At 40.0% G+C, this 11,305-nt stretch overlaps 1 protein-coding gene and 1 pseudogene across 1 annotated transcript; one reads left to right on the forward strand and one right to left on the reverse strand.

The window, feature by feature from the left end:
- Positions 1-2,357: 2,357 nt before the first annotated feature.
- On the forward strand, positions 2,358-3,547 carry LOC122071077 (annotated as a pseudogene).
- A 618-nt stretch (positions 3,548-4,165) lies between these two features.
- LOC122071082 (coronatine-insensitive protein 1-like) lies at positions 4,166-10,172 on the reverse strand. The gene is made up of 3 exons (XM_042635354.1): positions 8,776-10,172; positions 5,855-6,326; positions 4,166-5,755 (listed from the first exon to the last, which is right to left on the reverse strand). The coding sequence occupies exons 1-3, from the start codon at positions 9,258-9,260 to the stop codon at positions 4,946-4,948; spliced, it is 1,767 nt and encodes a 588-aa protein (XP_042491288.1). The 5' UTR covers positions 9,261-10,172; the 3' UTR covers positions 4,166-4,945.
- Between the last annotated feature and the right edge of the window lie 1,133 nt (positions 10,173-11,305).

Here is an 11,305-nt window from a genome sequence, read left to right on the forward strand (position 1 = left end):
TTGCCAAGGCTGCCTTGCAATAGAACTTGGCCCGAAAGTCGATCCTTAACAAAACAAGAAGTCAGATGAAATTCAAAAACAACATCATTATCTTTTGTAAATTGAGAAATATTAAGGAGATGTTTTGTCATAGAAGGGACATGAAGGATATCATTGAGATGCAAAATTCGATCAGTAGAAAATAATTTTGAACAACCAATATTAGAGATTTGCAAACCTTGACCATTGCCAACACGAATAAGATTAGAACCATTGTAACCAGAATGCTTAGAAAGGCCATTGAGATCAGAAGCAATGTGGTTTGTAACACCTGAGTCAGGAAACCAACCATCAGTGACAGTTGTAGTGGTTGTAGCAGAAAATGTTGATGGTGAAGATGTAGAGTAAGCAGAGTCAAACTGATGACAATAGTTCAAGGCCATATGACCAATCTTGCCACAAATCTGACATTTTGGTCAATACTGGTTGGGAGAATTCGAAGATGATAAGCCTTGGCTACGGCCACTGCCACGGCCTTGGCCTCGGCCTCGGTTAAATAGATTTCTCTCGAACCATTGATTGCTTAGATGGGGTGAGCCCTCTGACTATAAACAAAAGCTGCATTTGCAGAGGGAGGAAAGAAATCCTCAGAGATCTGGCGACCTAAGTGAATCTCATGGCTCAAAAGCATACCTTGTAGATTAGCCAAGGAAAGTGAATTAGATCATACGGAAATGGCAGTGACGAAGGAGTCAAATTCAGGTCCAAGACCAGCAAGAATGTGAAGAATGAGATCCAATTCAGTCACAGGTACTGCTATGGCAGCAAGTTTGTCAGCTATTGCCTTCATGTTATGGAGAAATGCTGTGATAGTGGGATTACACTTCTTTTCAGTCTGCAACTGGAGACAAAGTTGCATAACCTGAGATCTTGAGTGAGAGGCAAAAATTCCTTCAAGTGATTTCCAGACAACACTTGAAGTAGATCACCCAACAATTTGAGAAAGAACATATTCAATGAGGGAAGAAAGAATCCAGCCAAGAAGAAATTGATCCTGTCGATTTCAAGCAGTGAACTGCAGATTTGGAACAAGATCTGCTATAGTTGGATCTGCAGAAGAAATGACCTCTTGTGGACAAGCAGCAGATCCATCAAGAAACCCCATTAATCCATGACCACGAGTAATTAGAAGAAGCTGAGACTTCCATAGAAGAAAATTGTTTTGATCTAAGAGAACATATATAGGATGGCTTAGATTTGCAGAAATAGAGAAGATTGTTTGAGAAGAAGAAAAGGAGTTTGAAGAAGAAGCTGAGGAAGCCATTTGACTATCAGCTCTGATACCATGAAAGAGTACGTTTAGGAGTTTTTCCAATACTCAACTGAGTGGGAAGAGCTTGTATTTATATGTAAAGAATCTGAACAGTCAGTTAGTTACAAGAAAGAGAGAGAGAGAGAGAGAGAGAGAGTTAGTTAGTTACAATCGGTTACAGAGTCGGTTAGAAGCATGTGGTAATTGGTCAGAAACAGGGCAAGAGAGGCTAATCCTCAACACTTAAACATCACACATTTGAATGAATCAAGAGATACCCACAGGGGGGAAGAGGGGAAAAAAGGTGAAACAAAGTTAGAGGATCACAAAAAAAGGAAAAGGAGGGGAAATTGATCAATAACCACCGGGAATAATTGAAACTATATAAGAGCATCGGCCCCTACAACAATCACCAATATCTCACCTGTGATCTTTGCTTGGCATTATCGCTAGCACTGCTCATGGAACTCATTCTAGTTGCGAGCTCACTAGCCAGTAATTCTTGCAGTGCCCTCAGAATCTAACTGTTCAGATAGAGAGGCAGCCGAGTATCGAGAATTTGGGTCCTATTCCAACTGCAAGATAGGTGAGAAGTCAATTGTCTCTATCCTCTCTGTGTCCCTCTCCACTATCAATTTCCCTTCCTTGGTTGGGGTCAAAAAAGTCTTATCACATTTTAAGTTAACGTTATAAATCATTAGGGTTGATTTTCCAACATAAATTTAAATTATACCAAAGACTGCCTAAGTTTACCTCCATTTCAATAAAAAAAAAAAAAAATTTACAACGTCACTCCTTAAAGAATATCACTATTAGAGAAACACCTGCTCTGTAATACCAAATTATACTCAAACCCCTTGCTATTAGTCATGTTACGGAATATACCTTATATGTTGATGTGATGTCAGCTACTATATATTTTTTTTTTAAATAAGAAACACCCTTGTAAAAAGTGAAGTACCTAATATACCCGTCTGATAAGTCCCCATCCTCAAATCCATACCTAATATACCTTCACATGCAAAGCACCGACGATCACTCTCTGTGAAGAGTAGTGGTAGCGGCAATGGCCAATGGAAACCCTAATCCGATGCAGTCATGGTGGGAAGCTATTTCCAAAATGGTGTGGCACTGCTCCCCGTCCAAAATGCAGGGTAAGGGTTGCTTTCTCCTATTACTTATCTTCTCCTTCTCCTTGTTTCATAGCCTCTTCTTTAGCTCTATCCGATGCAGAGGCTTCCTATATTGCACGTCGCCAGCTCTTGACCCTCCGCGAGGGCAGTGATCTTCCTGAAGACTATGAATTCATGGTCGATCTCAACCTTACATTCACCAAATCCAGGCTTCGTAGGGCATAAATTGCCCTCCAAGCTTGGAAGAAGTCCATATTTTCCAATCCCTACAACACCACTGGCAATTGGGTTTGTCCTGACGTTTGCGCTTACAAAGGCGTGTTCTACGCACCAGCCTTGGATGACCCTAAGCTGACTGTCGTCGCCGGTGTTGACCTCAACCAAGCCAACATCGCCGGGTTCTTTCCGTCTGAGCTAGGGCTCCTCACCGAGATTGCACTTCTCCACATTAACTCAAATAGGTTTCGTGGGATCATCCCCAAGAGCTTCTCTAAACTGTTACTGCTCCATGAATTGGACATTAGTAATAACCGCTTCGTGGGACCCTTCCCCAAAGTGGTCCTATCGATCCCTGGTCTCAAGCATTTCGATCTTCGATTTAATAACTTCGAAGGGAATCTCCCAGGGGAGTTGTTCGAGAAGGACCTGGATGCCTTGTCCTTGAATAACAACAGGTTCATTGGCAACATCCCAGAGAATCTCGGCAACACAACCGCCTCTGTTGGGGTTGAAATCGTTGCAATTTCGATCTCGTACAATTCCGTGTAATATCACTTTCAGGCGGTGACATGTGTATTGATACCAATACAATGGTCCAGATCTGGTACAATAAATAAAACATTAAATCAGTGAAGAGACATTTAAATCAGATCTGGATCATTGTATTGGTATCAATACACGTGTCACCGCCTGAAGGTGGTATTGCACGGAATTGTACGAGATCGGAATTGCAGACGATTTTTTTCCCCTCTGTTGTGGCCTTCGCAAACAAGAAGTTTATAGCGTCCCAGGAAGCATAGCCAAGGTGACAAGATTGGAGGAGATCGTCTTCTTGAACAACGGTTTGTCTGGGTGTTTGCCAACAAAAGTTGGGGTTGAGGGTGTAACAGTCATTTTAACTTAATAGCGATTGACGGCAAAGTGTCTGAATATAATTTGGTATTACATAAGTGATGTTTCTGTAATAATGGCATTATTTAGGGGGTGGCATTATAAATTACTCATAAAAAAATTTAAAAGGTAAAAAATCCTCTTAAAATAAAAATTTAGAAATTAATTCTAAGAAAACGTTTAAAATCATTTAAACCGAAACTGTTTATTAAACAATTTAGATTTAGTTTTACCCAAAAATTCTTGAACCGAAGCATTTATACCGTAACCAAACTGATAAACACCCTGATGCTAACGTGAAAAAGAAATGGTCTTACCAAAAAGAAAAAGAAATGAAAATCTCAGGCTTTTGGACTTGGACCTGGTTTAATCATCATAAACGCATTTCAGATAAAAGGAAGATGAGATCTGAATCATTAAGAAATCTCGCAACCAGCTTCCATGAGTGAGGTCTCTCAAGTTGCAGGCTACCCATATAGCTTTAGACAGGATGTGATCCCTTCACTCGTTAAAGGCCCAATACCGACATCTCAGGGGAGGCAGAGTTTGATTAATTTTAGATGTAATGTCTGAAACGCTGCATCAAAAGAAATACAATTCCTTAGAATGTTTAAGAACAATTATAAACTCATATACAAAGACACGGTTTAAAATCACTCTATTCATATATTGTTTTCCCAAACCTGGGATTTAGACATTAAGAATGAATTTTCCTCCATCCAACAGCACCCCCTAGCCAAACTAAAAAGGAGAGTATCTAACAAGAGAATATTTCGACAGTCCACTCATTATGATATTCGATTTTCTTCATTCACCATTGAAGATTGGAATACCATTCTAATTTAAACAGAAAATGTACATTCTTTCAGTCAATGCCACCAAGAGAAAACCTCCCTATAAACATTGACTCAGTCCTGCTCCAGTCGTTACCCACAATAATCCAAGAAATGGTCCAGCCATATTGACGCTTCTGTTTCATGATCTTAGCCCCAAGCAAGCTAATACAAAGCTCTGTCATTGTCATCTACTGGCCGTGGTCTCTTTCTCTTGCCGAAGGCACTCCAAAAGCTACAAGAGCGAATTGGATGCAATCCCTGTAATCTTCTCAGATCAATTTGAAAGTCCCACTAATTAGTTTAATTGAAAAAGATCATATCAAATCAACCAACACAGGCAAAGAGGGACGTCTGAGAGTAGCAGCATGTAGGGGCAAGAATTTTGGATAGTATGTCACTTGGTGGCCAGCTCCTCCAGAGTATGATATAGCGAAAACTTATCACAGGATAGATGGCCTTGATCGAAAGGCTAGAAAACAAAAAACAAGGATGATCTATGGACAGGGTGCCTTAAAGTCCCTGCGGATTGGTGCAAGAGACAATCTGGAGAAGATACGTACAGTTTCATGAATTTATCATGGTAATGGCTCCAGTGGGATGACAGTTTCTGGTGGATAGTCATTTCTTGGCCCAGCAAGGGAGTAGTAAGCAAGAATTTGGGCTGGATGCTCAGTGACTGTTTCAGTCCCCTGTTCATCACTAGAAACAAAACGTCTTGGAGGAATTAGTTCAATGTTCCAGAAGGGGCGAACCATGGCTAAAAGGTCACTACCTGTTGCAGATGCAACATATCCTTGCACCCACAAGTATCTCAGTGAGGTCAGCTGCATTACAGCAAGAGCAAGTGCACGTTCACTGAAGCAACAACTCCTCATTTCAAGTTTCTTCAGATTAGGGCAGCCTCTCGAAAGCTCCAAAAGCCCAATATCAGACTCTCCCACAGCACCCAGAAGCATCCACCTCACATTCTGGCTGTACTGCCCTATATAACCAAGACCTACATTGGTTAAGCCTCCAGCTCGTAGATAGAGGGCAAACCTCCTAAGCTTCTCACAACCTCTCAACAAGGCTCGGACACCATTGTCAAGTGGCAAATCTGTGATCCTTTCTACATGATCGAGCAACACTAAACGGAAATCTGAGAGGTTTTTGCAGTATGTGCCCATTGATTCCAATGAAGCATTGGTTATATCAGACACATAAACAGCCAAGTATTCAAGTTCAATGCAGCCTTGTGCTAAGGCAGATAATCCTCTGTGGGAAACTTGACCTTGTTCATCCTCCATTCCTGGTTCATCTTCACCTCGCTCAATTCTAAGCCTCTTTAAATTTTTGCAGCTCTGAGCAAGAACTTCTAACCCTCTGTCTCCAATGACATTTCTTGCCTACCCATAAGAAGGAAAAAAGACCAAGTTCCTCGGTTAAAATTCCAATAAAAGCCAATGATAGAAATGCTGAAAAGACAAACAGTTTCCAGATGATACCTCGAGAATTTCTAAATTGTGGCATCGTTGAATCAACTGACAATGGTCCTCTGTATCAAGCATGACATACAGGAGATCCAGCTTCTTGAGTTGGGATGCAAATGGGAATATTATGGTCATCTCATTCCTACCCATGTAGCTTAGACCTAGGCGACATAATCTTGGAGGGAATGAGATGACACAGTAGTCTTCTGATTGCTTATTGAAGGAACCCCCACCAAACTCCTCTAATGCGGTTGCAGCACGCAAAAAACCAACTAGATCCAAGATCTCACAATCACTGATTTTTATAGAGACCAAGGAGCGGCAGTTTCTAGCAATTAAGTCAAGGTCCATGATGCTGATTTCACTAAGATCTGTAATATAGAAGTTTAAAGTCTCGAGAACTGTGTTGTTTATAGCAAGCTCGTGAAGCCATTGACCATCTCTCTCCTCTATACAGCTCTCCTCCAAAAACAGTATTCTTAGGCATCTGGAAAAGGTAAAATGGATGCTTATTTCATTCACAGAAATGGCACAGGACAATGAGGGGATCAACAAGAATCATCCAAGCTTATATGTACTGATTAAACAGAGAGAGAGAGAGAGAGAGAGCATGAAATCATATTGTAAAGTGGAAGCAAAAACTGGAAAATCATAATCATGATATGTACAGTAAAAGATCTTTTCCTGTGCTAAACCAGTATATATAATATGCATAGCAGTTTGCATTAACATTCTACCATAAAACTTGCCCAATCAGATTGTGTATATAATTCCAGCTACACAACTATCTAATTATTAAAAGATACAAATATATGATATTCAATAAAAAGCAACTAAGTTAAAACATTCTTAAAAGAGTACCCCACTACAGGCTCCTAATTTTAAAAAATGAAGAATCATTCCTATTAAATTGGACCAATGGAACACAATCAGAATGTATAATAAATATCAAATGAAAAATATCATTGCAGGATATATAAGAATGATCAAGAGTCCTAATGGTGCATAAAAAAAATAAAATTCACCATCTTTCAGAGAGACTCATTAAAAGATTTCCCAAGCCACAAGGCCCACAACCCCCTCCCCCTCATAAAACGTGAGGCTGAAACACGCATACACACAAATGCATGCACATGCACACCTGCCCGCCCGCATATCCCCCACCCCACACACATTCTCACATGCTGAAAATACCAACCCAAGACCAGAAAGAATCAGGCTGGCCAAGCTCTGGTTTTTTGGCCCCAAGTTGCACCACCCAAAACAGGCAAGGAACAAATGAGGATAAAATATATACAATAGGCAATCATAGCAAGAAGGCAATGTCCAAAAGACCTGCAGTGCATGGTGAACATAAACTCCTCTTAGGCCTCACTTCCACTCTACATCCTGTTACCACAGTTCCTTGATGCCGTACATTCAAATTTTCAAATACAGTTGTTTCACTTTGTAATGTCACTCTTTTCAGATCCCCCTCCCAACTTTTTGTGGTGTCCAAGGAACCCAAGATATACTGCAGTTATCTGCGAGAGACCTACCTTTCTAATTCAAGGCAATCCTAAGTGGTTAAAGTGGAAGAAGGTAAACTTTTTATTTTTCCACTCAGATTATCTGAACCCTTAAATTTGACAAACTTTTGAAAATAAAATTTAGGCTTTAATCCAAGGTGAAATTTAGCTCAAAAGTAAGATTAAAAATCATGTTAATAAATGTTATCTCCAAGTTTTACAGTCAATAAATAAAATTTAGACTTTTGGTCCAGAAAGATAACCAAAAGTCTTTATCTCCAAGTTTGACAGTCAATAAATGTTAGCAGTCCTGACAATGCAGTAAAATCCATACGAAAGAGAAGTAAAGAAAAGGGGGCAGGGTGGTAGAACAATACAACTCATCTCAACTAAGCCTTATCCAAAATTAAGTGCAGTCAGATACACAAATCCTAATTTGCCATTCAACTACTTCAGCCAAAACATTTAAACCAAGCACAAGTTTTAGAAAGATCAATTTTCCCTTGCTTGAAGGAAAGAAATTTATAATATATTCCAAGCCAAAAATGTTTTTTGCATTATACATGATTGCCTGAGACAGCCTACATGGACTATCTACCGTCCATCTAAAGCTAGACTGATCATCAGGTGCATGCTTAGCTGAGCTATAAGCAGTTTCTCTCTCTCCTTTCCTCTTTTTTTCTTTTGATTTACAACAAAGCTACCAACTTTTTCAAGGGAAAAGGCAATTGAATACTTTCCTTTCTATAAAAATACTTATAAAAATAGAATTCAAGAAAACTTCTGATAAAAGTATCTGAGGGTAAAAGAAAAGTGGAGAGGGTTCCCCACGATGTCAGTGGAGGTGGGGGGGCGATTCTCCCATGCCACACCAAAAGGGGAGGGGGTTCCCCCACAATTCAACTCTGTGTGTGTGTGTGTGTGTTTTGGGGGGGGGGGTTCTTCCACACCACACCAATGGCGGTGTGTGGAGAATCGTATCACCCGCGACATGTGAAAGGGCGACAGTACACTAGTGTTGTGGGGAACCTTTTCCCAGAGAAATAACACATTAGGGAAAGAGTTTACCTATGACTTCAATTACAATTAATTCCTCGACAGTACAGAACTGCTTATGTTAAAAGAAAAAATAAATTCCTACAAAGTACAATCTTTTCTTTGAACTCGGTTGATTACTCACAAGTCCATGAAATAAACACACGGTGTTAGGAAGACCTCCTCCTAGTTTCTCCCAGTGTTTCTTGAATTCTATTTCAAAAATTAACTTCATATTGCAGAAGGAAGCTCACTAAAATTAAAATCTTGAAAGACAAGTAAGATAAGTTGGATTACAATCAAAACAGGAATTAGAAGAGGACCAACCTACTTCTTTTTTTTGAGAAAGAGGGGGAGGGCTAATGATTAAAGCTAATCAAGGAGAAAAAGGACCTGCAATTGCGCGCAACATGCCAAAGGCCATCTGTTGAAAATCCAGAACACTTATCAAGTTTGAGAACCTGGAGCATGTGACCACGAGCTCGAGCAAGAAGCTCCAGATCCGCATCCTTAACAATCATACGCCGGAAATGAAGTGACTTCAAGCAATTAAAACTCTGAGCAATTTCCCTGATCCACGGACCAGCATATCCTCCCCAATCTTCAGGTATAAGATTAAACATTGCACCCCTGGGTTTTCCCTTCAGTATGAGAGACTCGAGATGCTGAAACCTTTGTCTGAGACGCTCTGGGCTTGTTGTGTAACAATGAGCTATAGTAATATGCTTCCGTGTCGACGCATCGATCTGATACCATTTATGGCAAACCAGAGACACAGCATCACGGTCACGAGGATCCTGGATATGTGCCATAACCAGTTCTAAAGCCACATCTGATACCCCAAAACTCATCACTCTGTAAAGGTTTCGGTTCTCCATGACTTAAACCTTCCTCCAAATGGGAGATAGATAGGCCGTGCAAGAAAGAGGAATTCCGAAAAGAAAAATTGAAAGTAAAGAAAGTGGAAGTTCTGGATTTGAAAAAGGGAAGCAAGCTTATAGTAGAAAAAAAATGGAATCATGTAACAGACAGCATCCTACCAAAACAATTATTTAAACAGTGAGCACAAGACAGTTAATGAAAGGAAAGAACAAAAAGCTGTAACAATCTTCAAACCGACAAAAACCTTCAAATTCATCAGGGTAACCACATGGCTCAGTAGCAGTCAATGGAACAAGAGTACAAGACAGTTGTTTCCATAATCGAACTGTAAACTGCAAAGATCCAAAATTAAAATTTTTAAAACAAAAATGAAAATTTTTAGATAAAAAACACTTTAATTCAGCTGCTAGCCTTCCACAGAGAACAAATCCATCGAAAAATCCAAAACCTGACCGAGACCGTCGGTGCCGATTATTCCGTTGAAGAGCCTCAAATCTCCATCCGACGAGTAGCAGAAGCTAATTAACAAACATTCTACCGGCTATCGAACACGTAACTTAACTGAATCAAACAGAGTTATGAACCAATCAGGAGCTTGTCTGCAACCAGTATCAATAGCAGTATAAACTGTTCAGATCCACCAATAAAGTAGCCTCAGGGCCATAATTTACACAAAGCATAGAGTTTCCAAGGAACTGAAACCAATCGAATCTGCCATTAATGGACTTCCGAAGATCATAAACTCGGATCGAGATGAAAACCAGATCTATCTTCCACAATTGCAAGTCTCATTACCATCTCAAGAAGAAGAAGAAGGTTCCTCCAAGGGTTTTAAATTCTCGGCCATGTTAGCTCCACTTCCGTTGAGTGTGGCCATAGTCGAAGTGTGATGATTTTGTGTTTTTTTTTTTTCTAAACAAATTTAATTTTATTTCTTTTTGGTGATGAGTTGCGTCTAAGCTTTGCTAAGAACGGTGGAGAATCCATCCGTATTTTAGTGGGGCCCTTTTTATAATAATGGTGCTAAAAGCATTTAATTTTAGGAGGACTTCCTCGTTAGGTATTCACCGTTGGATATGACAAGCGGTCACAATCGTAAAACACGGATCCACCATTAGATAACGGAAATCCACGTCAACGACAGTCGCACCTGGATTTGCAGAGCAAAGCAAACAACCAAAATGGGGAGGGGGGACAGATCAGTTTCTAGATGGTCAAAGAAGGATGGATTTTTTATCCTTCCACGTGGTTGGTATAGTGCGCTGCGTGTGCACCCACTCTAATGCAGATGGATTCTCGACCGTTCGTCGCTCTTGATGCGCGCGTTCGCTTTGGACTTTTCTTACAGGGGGGATTAATGGAAACATACATGAAAGCATCAATAATGATGAAACTTTTATCTTTTAAGAGGGATAAGGTGGTCATTTTAACTCATTTTTGTCTAGGTATAGAAGTCACATTACTTTTTAGGCTTTTTTTCTTCTAACTTTTGGAATAGGGCCCTGACCAATGTGAGCACACGTTAGAGGATCGATTAGGATTTTGCACCCCTATGTTTAGACACAAGGTCACACTTTTAGACCCAAAAAAAAATGTTTACCAAAAATGAAATACCCCTATTAGGTTTGGTGCACAAAATGCCTAGACTGATAGATGCAAAAAGACAATGCTACCCCTCCCTTGAGTGCACTGAAAATGTTCTTATAAGTCCTATCATTAGTCCTCGCATGCCTGGCATTTCCTATGCCGTCAACAAAAGTTCTTTCGCTTAAAAACATAGTTGTTGTGTAATGAAACTTGTCCTTTATTGGGAGGGTTTTTTTGTCCTAAAATATGAAACCTACATCAACACATTGGCCAATGAGAATGTACATAAACACATCAATAGGACAAGAATTATTGTTTTTTACAAGGACATGTCAGTCATTGTACCCCATGTATTTGGCCCAACACCTACATTTCGTCTCGGCCATCCAATGTTAACTATACCGTCACTACAGAGAATAATCGTTCCAAGAGATCGGACTAAAAAATCATGACC

This window comes from Macadamia integrifolia, unplaced genomic scaffold, assembly GCF_013358625.1.
Source record: "Macadamia integrifolia cultivar HAES 741 unplaced genomic scaffold, SCU_Mint_v3 scaffold_187A, whole genome shotgun sequence".
NCBI lineage: Eukaryota > Viridiplantae > Streptophyta > Magnoliopsida > Proteales > Proteaceae > Macadamia > Macadamia integrifolia.

Excerpts from the sequence above, each read along its gene's own strand:
- LOC122071082 (XM_042635354.1), bottom strand. The coding sequence starts at position 9,260 with ATGGAGAACCGAAACCTTTACAGAGTGATGAGTTTTGGGGTATCAGAT. Across the intron at positions 6,327-8,775 it reads CATGTTGCGCGCAATTGCAG|ATGCCTAAGAATACTGTTTT; the intron begins GTCCTTTTTCTC and ends TACCTTTTCCAG. Across the intron at positions 5,756-5,854 it reads ACAATTTAGAAATTCTCGAG|GCAAGAAATGTCATTGGAGA; the intron begins GTATCATCTGGA and ends TCTTATGGGTAG.